Genomic DNA, 25,683 nt, shown 5'->3' with positions numbered 1-25,683 from the left:
TACCAATGAACTAAGCTGAAAAGGTTTTTTTAAGTTTGTGAGGAGATGCCTGTTCCTACATGCAGATTACTGGAGCACTGCAGACGCCACAGATACCTCTCTCAGTCGGGGGAGGAGCTGGCACTGCTGCTCAGCACTCTGCTGGAGAATCTGCTGGCGTACCGGACCATCACCCATGATGAGAGTCCCGAGCACCGCATGAGCTGCACCGTCAATGTGCTGGTACGTCTTCACGCCAGGAGCCTGTCTTTACCCGTCTTAACCCCAAGTTTACAAATCCTTAAAGTCATTTCTGATTAGTGAGGAATTGTGTGGTGTGATTATTTGTAATTTTTTTGTCCAGAATTTCTACAAAGAAAAGAAAAGGGAGGACATTTATATCCGGTGAGTCAGTTAGGGAAATAATGTTTTTTAACAAGTTAAATGTGTTCTCAGACTTTTTTGTTCTTGTTCCAAGGTACTTGTATAAGCTGCGAGATTTGCACCTGGACTGTGAGAACTACACAGAAGCTGCGTACACTCTCCTGCTACATGCCGAATTACTGCAGGTCTTTAATACATATAAGCTTAGCCTTAACGAGATCCAAATTTTTGATCTTCGTTATGATATTTTTTTTAACCTTTGAAACTGTTATTTATGACCATTTTCCACCCCAGTGGTCAGACAAGCCCTGTGCACCTCATCTTATACCTCGAGACAGGGAGCATGCGTGGACCCAGCAGGAGCTAAAAGAAAGGCTCTTCCAGGAAATAATTTGTTACCTGGATAAGGGAAAGGTGAATTTGAACTATTTTGAACTCATACTTGGTACTTTGATTCTTGCCAGGAAGTCATTTTAGGCCACAACCGGAGGGGAGTTCATTAAACCAGATGGCAAAGTCTAGCATGTGCTTCTGTTTCTATGTTAATGTTTTATGGTTATCTTTTAACTAAGTGCTTCTCACGTCCTCTCAGATGTGGGAGAAGGCCATTGAGCTGTGCAAACAGCTGGCTAAGATGCACGAGAACCACATGTTTGACTTCATGGAGCTGAGCCAGCTGCTGGTAAGAGAACACAAGCTGAGGGATTCAGACATCATTGCTCATAAAATATCAGAAAGCGGGTGGACCATGAACTACTGTGAAAATAGCTGGAGAATAATTTGGATCTTTGTGCTATTTCTGCATCTCCTCACTGTTTAGATACTTGACTTCATCAATCTGTTGGAGCTGCGAGGTTTGATCTTTGCAGTCGATATAGAGTTCAAATATGCCAGGCAAAGTTTGAGCTTTTTAAGTGTTTCTACCAACTACACTCCAGATGTTATGTTTTCCTACAATCTACAAAAGAGTTTAAGGAAAATGTTAGGTAACAATGGTTACTTGCTCATAATAATACCATTGTCAAGTTATTATGCCTCACTTGAAAATGGAAAGCATCCACGGAGTTTTACGAGCAGGACTTCACACACCATGCAGACTAGGGCTGCACGATATGAGGAAAACTCGCGATATGCGATATTTAAGATTAATATTGCGATAACGGTATAATTTGCGGTATACAAACAAATAACAAAATAAACAAAAACATCATTCCCATTTCATTGCAACAGTTTAAAAATTATACTCCAAATGACCCTCGTTGACATAGGAGACAAACATCTAGCATAATAGGCCTCCATCCAATTGGTCAACAAGGTGAAGGCGTCCATCCGAGGGATTTATATGATTCGTTAAATGCTTCAAGCTGCCTTAAGGTTGTATTAACACATTTAAGGTTTACGATTTATTGCGATTTTCACTGTCTTTTGCGATATGCATATTGCAGAGCTGGATATTGCGATAACGATAAATTTGCGGTATATTGTGCAGGCCTAATGCAGACACACTTTTCCGTTTGTTCTGTTTTATTCAATTCTTTGAGAGGTTTCAACAGCAATGGCGAGGTGCTGGTTATGCATGTATGGTGAAAAACCTAAACAAGACATATCTTATTAATTTACCACAATAAATACAACAATAAATATATAACATTAATCAACAGTTAAATTCATGATTCCATGATTAATTCAACTTACACAATTAATTTGTTAAAAATGTAACTTCATAATTATGGGTATTCATTGAAAATACAGCAATAAATATATTTCATAAATAGCAGTGCTTTTATAAATGACATTCAATGATGGACTAAACAAAGTTTGCGATCGCTCTTGAGCTCTGCCTGATCTGGCGCTACGCACGCACCTCATCCAAAAAACGTCTCCGGTGCGCACAGCTGGGACCTTAATTGACACCGCGCCCACTACAGACTTAAACTTTCCTTTTCCTCTCTTTAATTTTTTAATTACTTAAATTTATTTTCTCTCAAATTTAACAGAATTGTGCTTTTAATGTCTATTTTTAACCTTTGTTTTGTAAAGTGTCCTTGGGTTTCTTGAAAGGCGCTTTAAATAAAATGGATTATTATTATTATTATTATTAGAATGTACTTTAATGCATTTTTACTTTAGAATTTTTATTTGATTTTTTTTTTTAATTTACTTTTAAAATAAAATTACTTGAAACATCAGTTTCCTCAAGTTTGACCTAATAACCATGCAGTGGTGAGAAAAAACATTTCTGATTACTCCTTTTGTTTTTATTTATCACATTTTAAACAATTAAATTCTCAAGCAAATATGATATTGGGCGACGAAATCTGGGTAAAAATACAGATTCTTAAATAGGCTTTTTATTGAAGACAAAAATATCCAAACAAATGTGGAAGAGTAATTGCAACCTAACCATAACTGATTGTCCTAACCATATTTTCTGGACTATAGAGCGCATCAGTATGTAAGCTGCATCCACTGTATTAAAAAAAAAAACAAAAAAAAAAAAACGATTTACAAGCTCTACTGGGCTATAAGCTGCAGATATCTATGTTGAAAAATTAGATATTTACTGCATGTTCAGAACGATTTTTTACTGTAAATGTTCATGTATGTACCTGAACAGGTACCGTAATTTCTGGGTTATTGAGCGCACCTGATTACAAGCTGCACCCACCTAATCTTTGTAGGATAAGCCATTTTGTTCACACACAAGCCGCATGTGTCCACATTGAAACAGGTTGTAACGACCCGACTGGTATGTCACCAATTACCATGTTGCTTAGGGAGAAGCATATGGCATTTTAGCCTATTTATTTAACCCCCCCCCCCCCCCCCAAACAGCGTGGATCTCACTTCTGCTCATAGCCCCCTCACTCATGGTGAGGAACTTTACGGAACTTTACACCCACAATTCCACACTTCCCATGAGTCTTAGGGGCTTAAGGCGGGGCTAACCCCCAGGTCCCCACACTGTGTTGTAGATTGAGGATGTATATGTGCTGAAACTGTGCGCGTGTCTAAGGAGCAGGGAGCAGCAGCGGAAGGAGAGGAGAGCGCGAGTGCAAAAGTCAAGTCCATGCTGTTTGGCTGCTTGTGGGTGTGTCAAAATAAATGGGCTTGTTGTCAGAAATTGGATTATGCATTCAGCCTCCTCTCTGAGACTGATTGAATCAGCGGGGCGTCTTCATCGACACGCCTACCCTCTTTCCCCTGTCCCACACTTACCTTGTTGTTCGAGCGCCCCTAGCGGCTGTTAAAAAGTGCATATATGAGCCGCATCATTGAATAAGCCGCATGGTCGAAAGCGTGTGACAAAAGAAGCAGCTCATAATCTGGAAATTACGGTAATTTCCAAATAGTGCCTTTTAACACGGCAGCAACTTTGCTGATTAAAACGGAACAGAATCATGAGAAAATAACCGGTATTTCTTTACCTTAATTTCTCCTGTGTTTGAAACCACAAGTCACCTTAATCATTTTCGTTGAAACCCATGAAGTCATCTTCTTCAGTGTCGGAGTTCAATAGCCTCAGAAGCGCTTCGTCACATCGGTCTCCATCAGTGTCAATGTCATCCTCCGGTAAAGTTGGCTCTGAAGATGCGCCGCTCTCTTTGCTTAGCAGTCCAGCCTTTTGGAACCCATTGTTGATGGTGGATTTTTTCACAGTACTCCATGCTGTTAGGATCCACTGACAGACATTAAAAAAGGATGCTTTTTGCATGCGACCAGTTTTTGTGAAAGACTTCTCCCCTCTTATCATCCAAGTCTCTGACTCTACCCAGAGTGCAGCTTTAAACGATTCACACTGATGTCAAGTGGCTGCAAATACTTTGTTGTACCTCCAGGAATCACAGCTGGAATGGAGTTTGTTTTCTTGATCGCTGCTTTCACAGAATCTGTGATGTGGGCCTTCATGCTATCCAAAACAAGTGGTGCTTTTTTCCGGTGAAAAAATCCTCCCGGGTGCTTACTGTAGAAATCCGTTAACCATTCCTGCATTAGGCCTTCCTTCATCGACCCTTTTGATGTTTATTTTGACCACTATGCCTTTCAGGAATTGTTCTTTCGGGATAGTTATGAGCTTAAAAATCACCATCGGTGGAGGTTTTTGTCCAGATGCAGTGCATGCCAGAATGCAGGTGAAGTACGTCTTGTTGTGGCCTATTGTTTTCAACGACACGGATGATGCATCTGTCTTGTTAACAGTCTTGGTCAGAGGCAGATCAAACATCAAAGGTGCGTCATCCATATTTATGATGTTGTCTGGTCCGATGGAGTTCTCTTGTATCTTTGTTTCAACAAATTTGTGGAAGTTTTCAACTTTTTCTTGATAGTCAGGGGGGAGTTGTTGACAGAGAGTTGTCCGTGCCCTAATCGACAGGTTTTTACTCCTCATAAATCGGAAACACTGTGACAGCCTAGCTTTGAAATCTTCAATATTCATTTTGCGCGTGATTGTTTTGGCTTTCAGTCGGATCTGTACAGGGGATTCACCTCAGCCACCTTCTCTCTGTGTGTTCACCCAGTCCTTTAGGAGATTTCAAGTTCAGGCCTCTTGCTTCTGTCCTCTGAAAGCTTTTCTTGACTTGTGGCATTGCACATTATCTCACCGTCACACGATGGCTTTCAACTAAAAACTTGCATCAAATGAACTCCATGATGAAGGGGCGAGGATTTGAAACTAATTACCCGTTAGTGATTTGTCGTGCGTGTTCTATCTGCTAAAGAAAAAGTAGCCTAGTCTATTCTTTGTTTTAATTTTTCCTCTCTTATTTTTTCATTCTAATGCCGATCAGAGCGCCCCTACCGGTGGTAGAAAAATCCACAGGATAGCCGCACCTTTGTACAAGCCGCATGGTTCCAAACTTAGGAAAAAAGTAGCGGCTTATAGTCCAGAAAATATGGTAAATGCTTTAAAGTCTGGACTTTGTCTAGGAAATTCCCCAATCTTTCAAATTAAAGCCATTCACGGATGGACTTGTTGTACAGATTGGATCTTTGTTCTTATGTTGACACTACAAACTGTTGATCTGACATTTGCTGTGAGGATTTTCTGAAAAAGCACTGAATTCAGGATTTTTTTCCTTGAATTCAGTCATCCAGAGCTTTAATGAGACCCAAAGCATGATGCTACCACCCCTATGTCTGATTATTGCTAAAAAAAATGTTTTGTCATAAAATTAGTGTGTTGACATCTCTAAAATGTTAATCGGACCAATACTTCCAAGACAGTTGTAATTTTTCCTCCTGAGTGTATCGAGTTTGCCAAAAGTTGTGGAGATCATCATTGGCAGCCATTTCGGTGAACAGAAGCTTTTACTTTGGCACTCTGTCCTGCCTGTTTGAATCATGAATTCATGTATTACCTGCAATTATGGTAATTTATTTGTAACATTTGCACAAGTCCTCATTGTGTACTTTAAGTCCTTGGGGAAGTTCAAGTTCCAAGTTTGTCTTGTTTGTAGAAAATAGTTTCACCAAGGTTTTCTTCAGTTCCCAAGCTCTAAGTTAATATTGTACTGAATTCATATTTTCATTTTTTGTTGTTGTGGTAGTTTATGTATGTTTTCTGGCCTGGTTTGAAAAATAAATTAACAAAATCAACAGTTAATTTTTATGGGGTAATAATTATTATTTATAAAAAAAAAGGTTGGATGCCATAAGTTAATATTATACTAAATTCAGATTTTCATTTTTTTTTTTTTGTGGTCGTGTATTAGTTTCTATAGTCAGATGCTTTCTGGCCTGGTTTGAAAAATAAATTAACAAAATCAACAGTTAATTTGTATGGGGTAATCATTATTTATTAAAAAAGGTAGGATGCCATTTTCTTTTTGCAAAGGGTCAGGCAGGTTTAGCTAACTTTTGCTAAATAAAATGAAAACATTTTCAAAGTTTTAACCAGTCATGTGCAGTCAGAGGAGACGTAATATAAATTGAAAATACACAAATTGAATTAAATGAATATACTTTATTAAGTTACAAATAAAAATCAAATATTATTTTTTAGACATGGCTTTTCTATGATTATTTATTTTTTCTGTGTAGGTTTTTAAGTTTTCTTTGGTTAAAAAAAGTAGTGAATTACGAATTTCCTGTCAAAATACCGCTTGTTCCTTCCAATCACCCAGCTCAGCACACACTGACTGAGCTGCAGCGAACGCATGCGCTTTACTGTTTCGGTCTTTTAATTGTCATAAAAGACGCTTTATATTGAAAGACTTCATTTGCTTAGTTCTCGCCAACTGTCTGATTACATTTGGGGCAGTTTCTGACCCATTTAGTCTTTTTTTTTATCCATTAAATTGCGAATTAGAAATACACTAGGTACTTTGTGCCTCTAGGCAGAGGGCGCTGACGATCCCAGAGAATGACCCCACTGCTAAAGAAGTTCAATTTCAGCTCTCCAGTTATTGTTTAATATCGTTTAGCATCATTTTCAAAATGGAAGATTATGTATCTAAACTCAGGAATTTGTTTATACACGTCACTAGCAGTGATCTCCACGGAGGCAGAGAATTTTCAAACTGAAGAAAGTAACACTTTTAAAAGGAACACTTCGACAGACAGGTTAGCCATGTGTTATTTCAGAAGGACCGGCACAATGACTTCATCTAAGATTAAATATTAAAATAAGTCAGTAACTAGAAGGAGCTGCATTTCCAGAATAAAATGCAGGGTTGAATGCTGTACTGCTGAATGAAAGCTAAATTTGCTGAAGAAATGTCTGAACTGTACTGAAAAAACCTTGAAAAGTTAAATGATCAAAAGTCTTAGTAGGAATAAACTGAAAAAGGTGAACATTGTAATAGTAGAATGTCTAAAATAGGTCAAAATTTGTAGAAGGAGTTAAGCATGAAAGCTGAAATTGTTGAAAAAATGGCTGAACTGTTGAAAATTTGAAGATGTTGCTAAAATGGCTAAAAGTGCTAGCATTGGAATCAGCATCATCAACCGACTCAAAAAAACACATTGTTTGAGAGTATCATATTGGTAAAAGCTACATGTCTAAGTTGATAGAAAATCCACTTTTTTCAAAATGGCGGCTTTTCTATTAATTCTATCTCCATAGCAACCATTTTATGTTTGGGTCGCCTGGGGATGACGAACCAATCGACGTCAGTTTCAGACAAATCAGAAAAAGTAAACCTTTGGACGTCCATAGCAACGAAGTTTGTTTGCTAACCACGCCCACATTCCTTATATGTCCAGATCCAGTGAATTTCAATATGTTCAGTTCCAGCCATGGATGAAGTTAAATGCAATATTTGCTTCAGATTTGGTCAAAAAATGGCCACCAAACAGTAGGTTGTGTCGACATCCCATAATGATTTCTAAACCTATTTTATAGTCCAAAGCCTTGTGATTAATTTAACGTTTGAACGGTATCTCTAGCTAAAGGCATGTTGAAGTTACAATGGTTGAAAGAACCAAAGGTTTTCAAGGATTCTCAATGTATTTAAATGGAGCGAAAATCTTGGAAAATCCTGTAATATCTTGAAAAGTTCAAAGATTTGAAGGACCAAAAGTAATAGCTGAAAGGAATAAGCTGAAGGAGTTGAACATTGAAATAGTAGAATGATTGAAATAGGTGAAAGTTTGAAGAAGTTTAAAATTGCCTCACATTTTGGCAAAAAATGGCCGCCAAACTGTAGGTGGTGTTGCCATCCCATAATAATTTTGAGCCTTATATTGAAGTCCAAAATCTTGTGAACATTTCAATGTTTGAACGGTGTCTCTAGCCAAAAGAATGTTAAAGTTACAATTGTTTAAAGAAGCAAAGGTGTGGCCAATGGAGCAAAAATATTGGAAAATCCGGGAATAACCGGGACTATCTGGAAAAGTTCAAGGATTTGAAGGACAAAATGTCATAGCTGGAATAAGATGAAAGAGCTGAACATTTTAATAGTTGAATGGTTAAAATAGGTGAAAAATTGTAGAAGAAGTTTAACTGTGAACTTCTGCACGAAAAATTCTCCATGTATTTCAATGGAGAAAAAATCATGGAAAATCCTGGAATATCTTAAAAAGTTCAAGGATTTGAAAAACCAAAAGTCATAGCAGTAATAAGCTGAAAGAGCTGAACAGTTTAATAGTTGAATGGTTAAAATAGGTTGAAAATTGTAGAAGGAGTTAAGTGCCGAAAAACGGCGGAAGATAGCGTAAGAGGAAAACAAAGGGTTGAATGCTATACAGCATTCAGCTATACAGCATTCAACCAATAACAATTTTGGTGCTTTTTTTCTATGCTACAGTTTCTAAACGGAAGAAAAAATTGTGAAATGAAATTTTAATCAACAAACTTAAACTGTTGCCTATGAAATGGTAATTAAGCTTCTGTGTGGGGTGTTTGTAAGGCTGACTGATGTGAGTGCCTCACCAGCTGTGAACCTCACCACACGTCACTGGCTTCAACTGTTTGAAGTTTTAGTTGTTTTCACCCTGGATTGGGTTTTTGGGTAGAATTATGATCCAGGTGTAAAGGGTTAAAGCAGCACAACGTTATTTTGGTTTAAAGTGTTATTCTGGCTCACTGTAATTATAAAAAGGATGTACTGTATATTTTTTGTCCTCTGTTGCAGAAAAAACAAGCAGAGTTCTTCGAAAAGATAATGCATGAGATGCGGCCACAGCCAGAGTACTTTGCAGTTGGATATTACGGCCTTGGATTTCCGTCTTTCCTCAGGGTAAGAAAATGATTACCTATTTCAATAAATGGAGACTTGGAGAAGCCCTCTTGTTGCCCTCCTTATGCACGAAGCTGGCATTTTGTAATATGTCTTGAGGCAGTGTGCAATAATCCTTGTAAAGGTTATTAGCTTTCTGATGTCACAACAGAATGCCAGAATGAATGCCGTCCTCCCAGTGCAATAATCGTGGCTTACATGAAGTTTGAAAATGAAGCAACACCTCTTTTTCAAAATTTAAAATAAAAAACTGTATTTATCATTAATGAAAAAAAATAAAAATAAAAGTGGGTACTTTAATTTTTTGCTACAGAACAAGATGTTCATCTATAGAGGCAAAGAGTACTCGTTTCTTGAAGACTTCAGTTTAAAGCTCCTCTCTCAGTTCCCAAATGCAGTGCGGATGACTAGCACAGCGCCTCCTGCAGACGACATCTGCAACTCACCAGCCCAATGTATCCTTCCAAAAGCTGCAGAAAGGCAGCTGCCTCATGAGGATTACTTCAATAAAAGACAAGTCCAAAATTCAGCAAAAATTATTTTCTCTTTTTTTTTATTTGTCGTGTCCAACAGCTGATAAAAGCTGAAGGCCTCTTGTGATGTACAGATTTTACTGTTGACATAGGGGGTTATGAATCTTCTGACACACAAGGTATATATTTGAGGCTAAACTTTATTTATATCGATTATGTTTGTATACCCTTTTTTTGTTGGACTGGACGGATAAAAAAAGCCTCATGAGGATTAATTCAAACAATGAAAAGTCAAAAATTCGGCATGAATTATTTTCTAATACCAATAATTATCTGCAATTGCTTGTTGTTGTCATTGAACAATGGAAGAGTAGTTGATGTAGATGCAGAACTTTTGGCCTTTCTTTTGTAAGCACAATAATGGAAATGTTTACCAAAGTATAGCCTCACAACATGACATTAGAAGAGATTGGATAATAACCCCGGCCAGTTTCTCTTCGTCTCTGTTTCTTTCTCTTCCTTGTTTTCATCCTCAGCTGAACTTGACAGACATCCAATGTTTCACTGTCAAGCCTGTTTTCACAGTCCCACAGCATTTCAAAGAGAAGGGAGTTCCTGAACAAATATTAAAGTCGGTTACAAAATTTCTTTTTCATTTCAGTAAATTTCCAGCCAATTTTTTTCTCTAACTTCTTGCTGTCCTTCCTCTTTGTCTTTCAGCTATTACAGAACCAATGAAGTAGATCAGTTCCAGTACTCCAGGCCATTTAGGAAAGGTGAAAAGGACCCAGACAATGAATTTGCTGTGAGCTCTCCTTAAATTTAATTTTTTGTGCACTCTACATGAATACAAGTGCGGAAGTATTGCAATATAAATATTTCAATCTGTAAAACAGACTATGTGGATTGAGAGAACGACCTTCATCACTGCCTATCGCTTCCCAGGGATTCTCAAATGGTTTGAAGTCAAAATTAGCTCAGTGGTAAGGAACAGCTTTAATGCTTTTACTTGTTATCGTTCTTCCCAAGTTTCTGTTGAAAAAATCCTCCATTGAATTTTAGTTACAAATTTTTCCATTTTTGTCTGATGGCCAGGAGGAGCTTAGCCCACTGGAGAACGCCATAGAGGCCATGGAGATGACCAATGAAAAGCTGGGCAACCTCGTACAGCAACAAGCTTTTGATCGCTCTCTGTCCATCAACCCGCTGTCCATGATGCTCAGCGGCATTGTTGACCCTGCTGTCATGGGAGGCTTCTCCAACTATGAAAAGGTTCCAGTTTTATACCAGTTCTGTGCTTTCTAGGTACAATATAATCTCTGCTAAAAATTTCATTTCGGAATAATCTTTACAGTTGTACTTTTGAACATTAAGTTCAACATCCCTTTGAAGTCCCCATACTCAGTTTTAGTTACTAATCATAAGCTAATTATGACACAATCAGGAGCCATTGTCTAACAGGATAAAATGTCGAGATGACATTTTGTTTGGTAAAGGTCAGGCGGACCGACACTGAATGTGAACTACAGTATGACTGGCAGGCAAATGGATTAGTCTGAGAGACATACGTTCCACTTTAACATGACTAGCTTTTAATACAAATTGAAAGTTTGACATGTCAGTATTAATTTTTAAAAGCGAAAAAAAAGGTTTCTTTTTTGCTTTTATTTCTTCTTTAGACGTATTCACTGAGGTTTATGTATTTAACTTCTGTTTGCACAATAAGAAGGGTGCTATTTCCTTGCAGGCTCTTCGGATCTTTTTAGAAAAACTCCCATATATTAAGCTGGATCTTTGAAATACATGTGAATGCACACAAAAGAGATTGTTCTGAAGTAGTCATGTGGAAATATTTATATTATATCATTCATTTTTAAAATTCAAAATGTGGAAATTGCAAAATAATTTTCGTTTTTTTTAAATGAGTGTTTCCTGACATGAACAGTTTCATTCATGGATGTCTCAGCTCACCTGTTTTTGTGTGTTTAAATAAGCTAAGATAAACAGGTCGCCATCCCCTTTCTGAAGTTAGCAGGTTTCCATATATGTTATCTGAACCTGGTTTTTGTAACTGTAGCTCCATTTTTCGCACATACCGTTTGTGAGTGTGGGGGAGAGCTCCGTAAGATAGGACACGAGATTTTGATCTGGATCTGTGGCAGACCTTGCAGCTCCTTTATTTGGACTTGCCGACTACATGGAGGGAACTCACCGTAGAAAACGATATCTATATAAATCTATACAGTGATCCCTCGCTATAACGCTGTTTACTTTTCACGGTTTCGCTACTTCACGGATTTGCATTGTGCATTGTGTTTTGCATTCTGATTGGCTAAAAAGTCACTCCGCTTCTTCTCTACCTGTGCGTCAATAACGTTGCAGTTAAAAATGTACAGGTACGTAAAACAGCTTTACATTATGTACATGCAAATTCTCTTGCAATTTCGAGTTTCTCAAAAACCCATAGAAAAAAGAGCGACAACAACTGCCTATCACTATGTTCTTCTCCTGAACAAACACACCTGCTTCCAAAGAAGAAAACACTGCAGAGCGGGGTCAGGATGCAGCGGCTCAGTCTGAAGAGCCGTGAAATACATCTGAGTCACTATTTGTCTGACTGTACTTTGTATTTTTTCCATAATCATTTTAAATTTTCTCCCATTTAATCCAATGACTCGGGTCGCAGTGGGCGGGGCTAATCGCCGCAATTTGAAGCCTTCTGTTCACATTGATGATTAAAATTATTATTTGACAGTACAGTACAGAAGTTATTTGTTGAAAAAAACGTTTCTTTTGTTTGTGAAACAAATGCTTGAGCCTGTAAAATGGTTTGTTCTTTCTTTCAATGTATAATAGAGTATTGAATTGTATAATAATTGTAAAAAAAAAAAATAGAGGTTTCTACTTCAAGAATTTTGCCTATCACGGGTTCATTTTGGAACAGAACTCCCGCGAAAAACAAGGGTTTACTGTATATCTATCTATATACAGTACAGACAACAGGTTTGAACGCACCTCATTCAAAGAGTTTTCTTTATTTTCACAGCTATAAAAATTGTAGACTAAAGGCCCGTACACACCGGTACGAATATTCGCCAGCCGTTATTCGCCAGCGTTTTTCGACACGTTTTTTGTGTTCACACCCCAGCGTTTTTTGCTGACGATGAGCCGAGCGAACATGCAATTTCATTCCCTGACATAAGATGGCGCTTAATGTAAAACAGAAATACCCCCTGTATACAAGGTGGCGCTGCGCAACTTTACGCTTTTTAAAGTCGCTTTTCACTCAGAAGAAGAGAGCAAGTATTTACGCACTTGTCAGAATCATACAAAGAAAAAACATGGATATTTCCAGCACCAGTAGCTCTAGCTCCAGTTCCAGCAATGAAGAAGTTATTGTTCTGTTGAATGATGAAAGACGCCGGAAAAGACGTCGATTTTGGATACATCCCATAGTTACGTGAAGAGAAGAACATGGGGAGTTTTATTGACTGGTACAAGAGCTGAAAATGTATCATGAGTGTTTTCTGGGATATTTTAGAATGTCCGTCAGTGAGTGCATCTTCTTCGTCTTATTTCTTCGCGGCAGTGTAGACGCTACTCGGCGTGTATCTTCTTCGCCGTGACGTGTGTGTGCTCAGCAAGACAGTTTTGTGTTTGAGCGCCCCCAAGTTGTGTTTTACTGTAACTTCAGAAGCTCCAGACACGTGTGCAAAAGCGCCATTCTCATTGGTCGTATAGTTTTTGACGCGGCGCGTCAAACCAAAAAAAACGAACCCGGGGCGTTTTTTAAAAAAGGACGCTTTTAAGCGTGGCGTTTTTTGCGTTGGTGTGCACACTCACATTGGTGCCCTTTGTTTAGTCACGAGGCGTTAAACGTCGGCGAAAATCGCGCGAGAAATTCTGAAGGCATCAAAACTATGAATTAACCCATGTGGAATTATATACATAACAAAAAAGTGTGAAACAACTGAAAATATGTCATATTGTAGGTTCTTCATAGTAGCCACCTTTTGCTTTGATTACTGCTTTGTACACTCCTGGCATTCTCTTGATGAGCTTCAAGAGGTAGTCACCTGAAATGGTCTTCCAACAGTCTTGCAGGAGTTCCCAGAGATGCTTAGCACTTGTTGGCCTTTTTGCCTTCACTTTGCGGTCCAGCTCACGTCAAACCATCTCAATTGGGTTCAGGTCCGATGACCGTGAAGGCCAGGTCATCTGGCGCAGCACCCCATCACTCTCCTTCTTGGTCAAATAGTCCTTACACAGCCTGGAGGTGTGTTTGGAGTCATTGTCCTGTTGAAAAATAAGTAATGGTCCAACTAAATGCAAACCTGATGGAATAGCATGCCTCTGCAAGATGCTGTGGTAGCCATGCTGGTTCAATATGCCTTCAATTTTGAATAAATTCCCAACAGTGTCACCAGCAAAGCACCCCCACACCATAACACCTCCTCCTCCATGCTTCACTGTGGGAACCAGGCATGCAGAGTCCATCCGTTTACCTTTTCTGCATCGCACAAAGACACGGTGGCACAGATTTCCAGTGGTCTAATGTTCATTCCTTGTGTTCTTCAGCCCAAACAAGTCTCTTCTGCTTGTTGCCCTTCTTTAGCAGTGGTTTCCTAGCAGATATTCTACCACGAAGGCCTGATTCACACAGTCTCCTTTTAACAGTTGTTGCAGAGATGTGTCTGCTGCTAGAACTCTGTGTGCCATTGACCTGGTCTCTAATCTGAGCTGCTGTTAACCTGCGATTTCTGAGGCTGGTGACTCGGATGAACTTATCCTCCACAGCAGAGGTGACTCTTGGTCTTCCTTTCCTGGGGCGGCCCGCATGTGAGCCAGTTTCTTTGTAGCGCTTGATGGTTTTTGTGACTGCAATTGGGGACACTTTCAAAGTTTTCCCAATTTTTCGGACTGACTGACCTTCATTTCTTAAAGTAATGATGGCCAGTCGTTTTTCTGTACTTGGCTGCTTTTTTCTTGCCATAACACAAATTGTAACAGTCTATTCAGTAGGACTATCAGCTGTGTATCCACAGGACTTCTGCACAACACAACTGATGGTCCCAACCCCATTTATAAGGCAAGAAATACCACCTGACAGGGCACACCTGTGAAGTGAAAAACATTTCAGGTGACCACCTCTTGAACCTCATCAAGAGAATGCCAAGAGCGTACAAAGCAGTAATCAAATCAAAAGGTGGCTACTATGAAGAACCTACGACATATTTTCAGTTGTTTTACACTTTTTTGTTATGTATATAATTCCACGTTTTAATTCATAGTTTTGATGCCTTCAGTGAGAATCCACAATTTTCATAGTCATGAAAATAAAGAAAACTCTGAATGAGAAGGTGTGTCCATACTTTTGGTCTGTACTATATATATATTTCCGATCGTGGTTCAGATAAATAATTCGCTGGCTTTGCATCATGCTTAGACGGTGTGGTGCTCCAGAGGAGGCTTTGGAGTGTGAACATGTTGCAAGCAAAGCATGTCTCTGAGCAGTGCAGCCGGACTCGTAGCTTGCGGGCAGTGGAGGGTGCTTTGGTGTGCGCTCCAGAGGAGGCTTCGGACCGCAGTCCGTCCGGCTGCCCTGCGTAGGCGAGCTGCCACACTCAGGAGAGCCGTGTCTCCCGGGAGAACTGTGTCTCCGATCAGAGGAGCGGCTTTGGGACGGTGTGTGAGCTGGCGGAGGCGGCTATGGAATGGAGAAATTCCAGTCTGTTACCAGTCGTGTCCAGACAAAATACAGGCTGATGTTACTCCCACATATCTACGTGCAGCCAAGATGCGCATTGCGGGATTGACCGCATTGATTTGAACTATATTCGAATCTAAATGTTGTTAGCACGTATTAGCCTTATCTTAACCCTTCTTCTGGGTCTGTTTGGCCAAGAATAAAGCACTGGCCGCTTGGATTTAAACAATTATAAGTGAACAGGCACTTAATAATAATCATAACAATAATAACAGCACGTTTAGAAGATCATCTCGCTCTATGTCGCAGCTTTGTTTGTTTACAACGGAACTCATTATTTATTTTTCTACGGCACTTTCCGGTATTTAGATCTTTCTGCGCTTGTCAAAATGTCAAAGATTTATTCCTACTGAAAGTGCGTGTAGCGTATGTAAACGTTTGTAATTGAATAAAGTTTTTCGGGGCCCATTTACACAATTCAATTCTAATCCGATCAAAGATATTTTGCACATGTAACCGCAGCTAGTGAAAGCTGATTTGCTGTGGCGACCCCTAAACGGGATAAGCCAAAAGGTGAAGAATATGACATCAGAAAAATGAGTGGGGCTTGCCATGCAGGCAGATGACACAGATTTTCTTAATCGGTGCAGCCTTTATGTTCTTTCACTGAATCTGGTTAAACTTGCATTACAATTCTAAACTACACTGCTAAAAGGAGAGTTGTACAACTACAACCTACAGCTTTGTCTGTTTAACTTTATGGCTGGCCTCAAGCTTGTTATATGCTATAGTTTTTTTTATTCATTAGGGAATCACTGTGGTGTGTTTTTTTTTCCTCTTATGCTGGGAAACTGTTCGCTGCTGCTGGCTATGATATTTAAGCGAGCGTGATCAACATGTTTCCCAATTGTCATACAGTTTTATTATCTGCTGCAGGCCTTCTTTACGGACACATACATGCAAAACCACCCTGATGACCACGATCGTATTGAGGTCCTTAAACATCTCATTGCACTACAGGTAAATTCCTTATGACAGTCATGAATCAGGATCACATTTTTGTGGGACTCTCATTCTGACAAACACCCCACCCCCACCAGATCCCTCTGTTGGCAGATGGAATCCGCATCCATGGGGAGAAAGCAACGGAGCAGCTGAAGCCCTTCCACAATCGTCTGGTTACATGCTTCCAAGACCTTCGGGAGAAAGTGGAGAAGCATTACGGCGTCATAACCTTGGTGTGTTGCCAACTGTGAACTTGATTTTGCTAGCTGTAACTATTACCTTCTATTAACTATTACCTATTACTATTACCTATTACCGTCCTATCAAATGCTTTTCCTTCATAGCAGAGCATGCTTTATATTCGAGCATTGCCATAGATCTTCCTTTAGCCAGACTGCTCCGTCCTGCCCCTTGCCTGTCATTCTGCTCCTTTCCTGCCAATATCCCTGATGATGCTTAATTCTATTTGTGTCCTAGCCCTGCTCTCTTACTGAGAGTAAGAAGAGTCGCGTGGGCTCTGTGGTGATGCCCTACATCCTGTCCTCCACCCTGCGGCGCATGTCCAATGTCTCAACCCTCTCCAGTGCCTCTTCAGGCCTCTCCAGCGGCTCTGCATCATCAGATGGACCCTCCTGCATTTCCTCTCAAGAGTTAGTCCCCTGCATCATCTCCCTGGTTCCTTCTTCTCTCATCCATTGTGAAACCAGACAGAACACTGTGTCTTCTTAATGCAAACTGACTCTTAATATTCACACACAGTTCCTTGTTGTCCCATCCCAGCGATCGAAGGGCGTCCGTTCTGTCCCGCACTGAGGACGACAACAGAATTGCTAGAAAGAACAGGAAGGAGTGGAGCGTGAGCAAATCCCAGGTCATAGTAGAGAGAAAGTCAGACACAGACGAGGTATGGCCTTATGCAAACAATTTATTTATTTTTTGTTTGTGCATGATGAGTTCTGTTTGGGTTCAGATCCCTCAGTCCTTGAAAGTCCCTTTTTAGGGTACTCTATTGCTTAAATTTTACAGAAAGAGAATATATTTTTTATTTGTTTTTTATCGCAATTAGAAAGCTGGGACTCAACTTTAGGAAGAGAAATGAAAATTGAAAATGCTTAAGAGTTCTTTTCTGTTGGAGGAAGCAAGGATCACATTTTTTGTCAAGACTAGAACTAGCAGAGTCTTTTTCATTTTTCGCTGTAGCCAATTTCACTCAGAAAATTGCTGTAAATCTTAAACACATTCTAAGAAACATTAACATTATTTATCTTATTTACAAATCAAAAGCGAAACCGCTTTTGGACAATAATGCTGATCTCAGTTATTAAAAAAAATGAGGAGATGACAGAATAAAAAAATATACAAAAGATTAAAGCATTAAAATCTTTTTTCACAAATAACACAGAAATGTTCTCTTGCTCCTACCTAACAAATTGTCATGAAAAGGTTTAATACTGTGAATGTCTTCCCGATCAGACTGCAGATTTATACATTATTGAATAGTACCTGTTCCTGAACATGAGCAAAAATCAAAGCCTAATACATGATATCATGAAGCAGAATGTTCTAAACATGTAGCTTTCTTTTGTTGCGCAGGAAAAACAACAACAAATAAAACCGTCTCTAAGCTTCGATAATGAATTAATGCACTAACCAGACAAGAAAGCAAATTTAACTTTACAGTTACCATGAACCTGCAGAATAAATACAAATCAAAAATTCTTTCTTGCTGCTTCCAGGTATTTATCGTCATTATTTTTGTCTTTGCGTCTGATAACCATGAAATTTCCCTGCAGGTTCACTAAAGCTATTTTAGGAATAGTCTGTGACTGACAAAGGTTGTGTTCTTAGAGTTACAATCAAAAGGGTTGTATGTGATTAAAATTCACTTTGTGTAAATACATTTTAAAAAGTAATTAACTATAGTGTGCTTAGGGATGCATCATGAAGGGGATTTAGTTTGAATAAGCCATGCTGCATCTCCTCATGGAACCTTTTATTTCTGTATCAGGTTAGCTTTTGTGAAGATAGTGGATGCTTTGTGCCATTTCTTTTGAAAGTACAGGCAATCTGTTTTCTGCTTTTGCTGCAGACTCCTCCAGAGAAGCAACAGAGGCCCAAAAGTTTACAGTTTGGAGACAGACGCCTCACCCTCTCCTTGTTCCAGGGCTCGCAGCTCAGCCTTTCTAACCCACTGAGCCCACTCCCCGCCTCTCCTAACACTCCACACACGCCGCGCAGCTCCAGTATGCATCACAAACTCCAACCTGCATCCACTCATGTTCTCTTTTCTTCTACTTTTTTTCCTTTAACTTTTCTGTCTTTTACACATAAAATGAGGGAATGTCTTTGTACTTGTGTAAGAACATTCTTAATCAGCTCCTGCAATAATCCACAAATGCATGTGGTCTGAAAGGCCTTTCTTTCCTTGCTCCTGTGCTAGGTTACTCATCACTTCTCAGTGACAACAATGCCAATACTATTGACGCCCCAGGGACCCCCCCACCAATGCCTCCCAAGAAACACCCGCATGAGATTGACAACCCAGGATTGTCTTCAGAGGTACATCTGCGCAGATAAAATATCAGCCCCTCACTAATGCATATTTAATAGCAAATAAATGTAAAATATTCTCTTTTTATATTCCAAGTCCTGACACAAACTCTCTCCTTTCCTGCAGTTCACACCTCCTTTACCAACGAAAACTGAGAGCAAACCTCCACCGCCGCCTCCCAAGACTAGAAAGTCAATGCTCCCCTCATAGGAGAGCCCTTCACAGCAAGGTGACACCTAAACCTTTAAAGGCCTATAAAAATTTCAGCAGCGCTCTGATTTGGCTGTTTCATATTTTTTCGGCTTTGTGGAAACGCCACAGTAGGGTGCTAATATTGGGAACGTGGGGCGGATTCAACGTTTTCTGCTGCTACAATCTGATGCAGGTCATGTCGTTCCTGGCAGTCTCCTCTTTCTCAAATTTTGAGCTGTTAAAAAAAGCAAAAACATTTGCATGGTTACTGTATTGTTTAGGAGAAATAGGTGTATGATTTGGGGCACATTTTCGGTACAGTCTTGGATGTGGTGCATGCGCTTTTTAGGGAAGCCAAGCAGCTGTTGCTTCATGATAAGTCTGTATGGTTTATTTATATTAAGTGCCAGGGAAAAGACATGAAAGAGTTGTGCGAAATGATATTTTCTTTTTATGTGTGCGTGGATTGGAATGACACTGGAAAACTTGTTCTTCCTCATTGCTGGTATGTATGATCAGAAAAAGCTGCCGTTCAAAAACTTGATTAAGAGCAGGGAATACAATGTACAGAATGTAAATGTTTAGTTCGTGCACACCGACTGTGTTTTGCAGTGAGATGACCAAAGCAGTTTTCCTAAGCCGTGAGGTTTGCAGAGACACTGGATGGCATTTTGAATGTGATGCATTTTTCTGCATTTGTCCTATTTTTTTTTATCCCATAACGCTCCAAAAAATACACTACATCCTATTTCCTAGTGGAAGTATGGATGGTCTTTAGTAGATGTGGCCAACAACCACCACATCAGCCCAACAGGTTTGCTTTAATCTGCCATTATTAGTTGTAAACCCTGTATTATTTGCATCTTGTGTAATCTGTGCAAAATCAAGTTAGAGAAGGTTAATTTATAGCTAAGCTGTTGATAAATGTTGGAACAACATTGCTTATTGTCAGGAACCCTTTGCTTCCTACATACCAAATTTAAAATGATCTAAGATGTCTGTTATATTAACTAGAACAGCCTTTTTGCCAAATTGCTGCTTTGGGATCCAGAAAAAAATCCGATGCAAAAGCACAGGAGTTTGGTTTCAAGACCATAAAAAAGGATAGTTTTTTGTACATGTTAGGCTGGACCTCTGTAACGGCAAAAACACTTCTCTGATCTTTGAAAAGTTCAGATCTTTTAATAATCTGTTTTTTTTAAAGCTGTTTTTCTTCTTTTCTTTAATTCTGTTTGATATCTGAGCCTTTTTTAGCAGATATTTTACAGACATTTTTAATACAAAGCGATTTTGCTGCACTCGCACCACTGATTATCTCTTTAAAGAAACAATGAACTATCTTAACAGAGCTTCATCTGCACATGCATAGTGTTTTTAAACATGATTAGCATTGCCAATATTGAGATGCCCGGTTTTATGCTATATTTTTTTATGTGAAGTGTTTTACACATCATTGTACAAAATGTGTAAAATAGTCTTTGCCTCAAGAGATGTATCTTCTTGTAATGAACAAATTCTTCTTGACTGAATCAAAATAAAAGCATATTTGAAATGCCAGCCAAGTCTCATCTCTTGATGGCTGACTGTTTTTGTAAGGTGTCTTCTCCATTACTCATCTGTGATCTTAATAACATACATTTCCCTCTGTGCACACACAGGCTATTCATTATGATGCTTCCAGCGTGAAAAATCACACATTCAAGCTCAAAGCATCTTAAGCTGGAAATTCACTTCAAATTTTATTTAGATAAATATTAGATAATGTTCAAGCTGCAGCTCACAAGCTGATGGACTCCTTATGTGTGGAGGCCATCAGCAGGGAGGTCTTCAAAACATGTCTCCGGTGGCTGTGCGATGGAGTCTGGTTGGCTAGGATAACCTGGGTCGTTAACGGCCTGTTCGCTCCAGTCCAGTCTGGAACTGTGGGACGTCACTTTGCATAAAAGTCTTGGAGCGGTTAACAATTGTAGTGATGCTCACTCATCCGAGGACAGGGGTGTTGTAACTGCCAAATGTAGCTAGATCCTCAGGAACATCTCCATGGAAACCGTTTCTACAATGTACTGTCTTTACGACTTCATCCTGACTTGGAGAGAACGTTAAATCTTTACGGTATTGTTCACCGCATTTGCATCAGAGATGTCTTTCCAGCCTTGTTTCAACTGACTAACCTTTAGCTTCTCAACTCGCACATCCAAAAGTTACAGTACAGCTAAGCTGCACTTTGCAGTGTTTTCCGAAACAAGACTTTACATTCAGTTTTTTACACATCTATCAAGAGTCATACTTTCAGACTTGTACTTATATTCCATAAAAATGATTAAATTTAATCTATTTATAATAGTAGTCAAAATGATTAAGGCATTCTTTTTATACCCACAATTGCACTAAAGATTCCTATTGTGATCCTGACAGATAACTGAGACTATCAGTCACTTTATTTGAAGAGCACCTTTTATTAACATGCTGTTGAACCATTTACAGTGTTTATCACTGGACATACTGACCTCTCCCCCCTCACGTTCCAAACAGGAAGTACCTGCTGGCTCCAAGAAGTAAAATTCTATAGAGAAATAAACAGCTATTACTCAGTCATTCTATTGGTCTGAATAACCATTGTTGTTCTGATACCGTTTTCCCATCTTGCTAATTCTAATTTTTTGATGATATTTATTTTAAATTCCAAGTTATTCAGGTTATAAACTGACCACTCAGATGCCTCAGTAAAGCATGTGGTGCCTGCTGGCCTGCCACCCCGAACATTTGACAGATTCTCCTGAGCTGCTTCAGTGGAAGGGATGTAAACTTCAAACAAGCTCACTCATGATTGGTTATAGTAGTTACCCTAGAAACATGACTTAGTCCAACTTGGACCAACCACTGTTGACTGGTTCCCAATGGCAAATGGCAAATATTGCAACTGAATTGGCTTCATTTCGCAGGAGCCCATGGTAAGGAATTTTCTACGGATGATGTCACACTCCCTTTGTCCAGTGATATATCTCTGTGTAGAACACAAGTGCTTGACATAAATGACTTACAGTGGGGCAAAAATGTTTTTATTTAGCAACCAATTGTGCAAGCTCTCCCATGAAAAAAGATGAGAGGCCTGTAATTATCATCGTTGGTATACCTCAACTGTAGGGGGCAAAATGAGAAAAAAAATCTAGAAAATCAAATCATCGGATTTTTTAAGAATTTAAATGCAACTTATGATGGAAAATAAGTATTTGGTCACCTACAAACAAGCAAGATTTCTGGCTCTCACAGACCTGTAACTTATTCTGTGAGAGGATCCTCTGTCCTCCACTCGTGGCACCTGTTTGAACTCATTATCTATATAAAAGACACCTGTCCACAACCTCAGTCACACTCCCAACTCCACTGTGGCCAAGCCCAAAGAGCTGTCTAAGGACACCAGAAACAAAATTGTTGACCTGCGCCAGGCTGGGAAGACTGAATCTGCAATACGTATAACAGCTTGGTGTAAAGGAATCTGTGGGAACAATGATTAGGAAGTGGAAGACATACAAGACACCTGATAATCTCCGTCCATCTGGGGCTCCTCGCAAGATCTCACCTCGTGGGGTCAAAATGATCCCAGGAACGTTGAGTAAAAATCTCAGAACCACACGGGGAAACCTAGTGAATGACCTGCGAAGAGCTGGGACCAAAATAACAAAGGGTGCTATCAGTACCAGCACAACGCTGCCAGGGACTCAATTTCCCCTGCTAAAGCCAGTACATGTGCAGGCTTGTCTAAAGTTTGGTAAAGAACATTTGGATGATTCAGAATAGGATTGTGAGAATGCCCTATGGTTAGATGAAACCAAGACATAACTTTTTGGTAAAAACTTTAATTGTTCTGTTTGGAGGAGAAAGAAGGCTGAGTTACATCCAAAGAACACCATACCTACTGCAAAGCATGGGGGTGGAAACATCATGCTTTGAGGCTTTTTTTCAGCAAAGGGACCAGGATGACTGATCTGTGTAAAGGAAAGAATGAATGGGAGCATGTATCATCAGATTCTGAGAGAAAACATCCTTCCATCAGCAAGGGAGGGCATTGAAGATGAAACATGTCTGGCTTTTTCAACATGTCAACGATCCCAAACACACAGCTCGGGTAACAAAGGAGTGGCTTCGTAAGAAGCATTTCAAGGTCCTGAAGTGGCCTAGCCAGTAGAAAATCAGTAGAAAATAGAAAATCTTTGGAGGGAGTTGAAAGTCTGCATTGCAGAACACTGTTGAGTAAAAATGTACAAATGATGAACCATAAAATAATAAAAATTAAGTATTTCTAAATCCAGAGTTAATTTTTAAATGTCAGAAAAAGGACCCAAATGCAGAACAAGGACTGGTCACTGAAACTCAAACACTTTTGAATAATAATCACCATGACAAAAACCAACTAATGCCTAACGGTGAAGCATTAGATGTCAGCAAGATGATGTCACATATAGATAGATAGATGATGACTCTATTAATCCCACAATGGGGAAATTTCATATATCTGTGGCAGCAAAAAACGACATTCAGAAATAATCTATATAACATCAAAAAAGGACATAACAAATGACATTCATATTAAATTATTAAGAATATTAAATTATTAAAAATTATAATTACAATTGTTATTGAAATTATTATCAAATTAGATTCATAATAAATAAATTTTAAATACTACTACTACTACTAATAACAATAATAATAATAATAACAATCACAATGACCTAACAAAACCATGTGGGTTCATTGACTGAAGCAGAAACAGCTGTGGATTGTTAGCAAATGAAACATGTTGTGGATTTGACTGTGAGGAGGGTGGAAGACCTTTATTCAACACCAAGCAATCCATGAAAATTAAAGAAAAGAGGCACCAGTCCCTTATAGGCACTGCTCTCACAGAAACATCGACCATTTTTGAGCTGTGTGAGTCTCTGCACTCATATTCTGTGGTCTGTGGAAAGTGTTGCCCTCCCTGCAGCCCACAAAGCTGCTTCTCCACAGCAGAATAGACTTTTTCAAAGCAACCTGCATCAGATGAACTTAAAACAAGTTCTGAAAGAGAAGTTCAAATCTACCTGAATACGTTTTTTTTCTATCAAAGGACTGATGAAATTCACAAAATAATCAAAACTGTTTAATTTCTGTTACATTTTTGAAAAATACATCTTGTTTCTAGATTAAGTAAGTTTGCATCTTGTTACCATCAATGCATCAAAGTAAGCCACTTGCAAAATCATTTTAATAAAAAAAGTCACACTAACTTTACAATTAAACCAGCAGATAGGTTTACTTGTCGTTTGCTTTGTGGCTTTAAAGATCAATAACCTTATGAAACAAACAGAAATCTTTGAAAAAACAACTTTAAAAACATTACAACGAGAAGTTATATCTGCAAGATCAAATACAAAAAAATAATCATTTTTGTTACTGGATGTAAAAACAATGCAGCTGTGATTTATAAAAAATTTTCAGTTTGAATCTATCTTCGAAGAATTTTCTGAAATGAATTGATAATGCCATTTCTAACAAAAAAAGGCTTTTTGTTAGTTTCTCATCTAAAGGTTAGCTTTTTAAGAAGTATTTAAACAAAAAAAAAGTTGGACCATTGGAACAGAGCAACCCCCTCCCCCCTTCCCCTTCGGTTCCTGAGAGCTTGGAACAGGAAGCTTGTGGCCCTCCCGGAGTATTTTCTAGGTCACAAATGTTCACCTTTCGGTTTATTCTGTTAGGGGTTGCCAAAGCAAATCCGCTTTTACCGATTGGCACAGGAGGTTTGGCAGAGAGTTTTTACGCTGGATGCCCTTCCTGGCACCACCCTGTATTTTTAGGGCACAGGGAGACCCAGATAGGCATCAGCTTTGTGCAAGCCCTGGGTATTGAACCCAGGTTTCCTGTAGTTTATCCAGCCATTATTTTCTAAGTCACAAATAAAACTTCAATAAAGAAATACTCACAAATGCAATTTTAAGCTGAGTTTTTCTTTACATACTGTATTTCCTCCATAATTAGAAAGATGCCATAAGAACATATCAAAACACAATTTTCAGAGTGGATATTTAAAGAGGTTGTAGTTCCATTTTTGGAGTAAATTTGTGTAGGTGAAATTAAAACAAACTTTATAGTGTTTGCGCTGTAAAACTTGCTCTGTTGCCTAACACATTTTAAACTAAATTGTAAATGAATAATGCTCATGTCATTCATATTTGCCGACATTTTATCACACAGAGACATGGTTGCCCCATCATGTTGAATTCCCTCCAGTAGTCTGAGGAAGATGGCAGTGATGGAGGTCCAGGGCCTGGCACGACTTAATTTCCCCTGCATCAAAGGAGAAAAAAAAGTGCCCTTTCCACTTAAGCGCTGGAGGGATCCCAAGTGTCTGTATGCATTGGAATTAGCTGCATTATTGTGTCTGCTTTGAACCTCACTAGGTGGTGCCAGAGGGTGTGAACTTAATGTAGTGTCAGAAAGAAGTCTGCTGTAATTCATTTTGTTTATTTATTTCTTTTCATTTTCTCAGAGAAGAGCACGAGTGCTTTCTAAAGGGATGCCCAGTTTCACAATGACATGCACTGTTGGACACCCCCACAACGACACCTTTGAGGTGTGGAGTGCAGGAACGCTGTCCTCTACTGAGGTTGCTCAGAAAGTACAAGTGTTTGGCATCGCCCCAACCAGGAGCGAGTCAATGTGGTCCTTAGT

General features: G+C 39.1%; 1 protein-coding gene across 5 annotated transcripts in view; it reads left to right on the top strand.

The window, feature by feature from the left end:
* The window catches only part of dock5 (dedicator of cytokinesis 5), a 58,695-nt gene extending 38,166 nt beyond the window's left edge, over positions 1-20,529 (top strand). For 2 of the 5 annotated variants that reach the window (XM_078952198.1, XM_011479451.4), the window contains exons 34-51: positions 66-222; positions 344-384; positions 458-548; positions 658-777; positions 956-1,045; positions 8,940-9,044; positions 9,358-9,499; positions 10,067-10,148; positions 10,238-10,322; positions 10,414-10,500; positions 10,613-10,789; positions 16,161-16,244; positions 16,325-16,462; positions 16,707-16,879; positions 17,010-17,133; positions 18,319-18,472; positions 18,670-18,788; positions 18,907-20,529. In XM_078952198.1, coding sequence (XP_078808324.1) covers positions 66-222; positions 344-384; positions 458-548; positions 658-777; positions 956-1,045; positions 8,940-9,044; positions 9,358-9,499; positions 10,067-10,148; positions 10,238-10,322; positions 10,414-10,500; positions 10,613-10,789; positions 16,161-16,244; positions 16,325-16,462; positions 16,707-16,879; positions 17,010-17,133; positions 18,319-18,472; positions 18,670-18,788; positions 18,907-18,990 — 2,053 coding nt within the window. In that variant the 3' untranslated portion in view covers positions 18,991-20,529. Of the gene's footprint in view, positions 1-65; positions 223-343; positions 385-457; positions 549-657; positions 778-955; positions 1,046-8,939; positions 9,045-9,357; positions 9,500-10,066; positions 10,149-10,237; positions 10,323-10,413; positions 10,501-10,612; positions 10,790-16,160; positions 16,245-16,324; positions 16,463-16,706; positions 16,880-16,988; positions 17,134-18,318; positions 18,473-18,669; positions 18,789-18,906 lie in introns of all 5 variants that reach the window. The other 3 variants (XM_011479452.4, XM_011479450.4, XM_078952197.1) reach the window with 2 other exon arrangements.
* Positions 20,530-25,683: the final 5,154 nt, after the last annotated feature.

The sequence above is a fragment of the Oryzias latipes genome, chromosome 9 (assembly GCF_053564925.1).
Source record: "Oryzias latipes strain Hd-rR chromosome 9, Olatipes_Hd-rR_3.1".
NCBI classification, from domain to species: domain Eukaryota; kingdom Metazoa; phylum Chordata; class Actinopteri; order Beloniformes; family Adrianichthyidae; genus Oryzias; species Oryzias latipes.
Note: the sequence above shows the minus strand (reverse complement) of the source record. Positions and strands in the feature narration are given on the sequence as shown.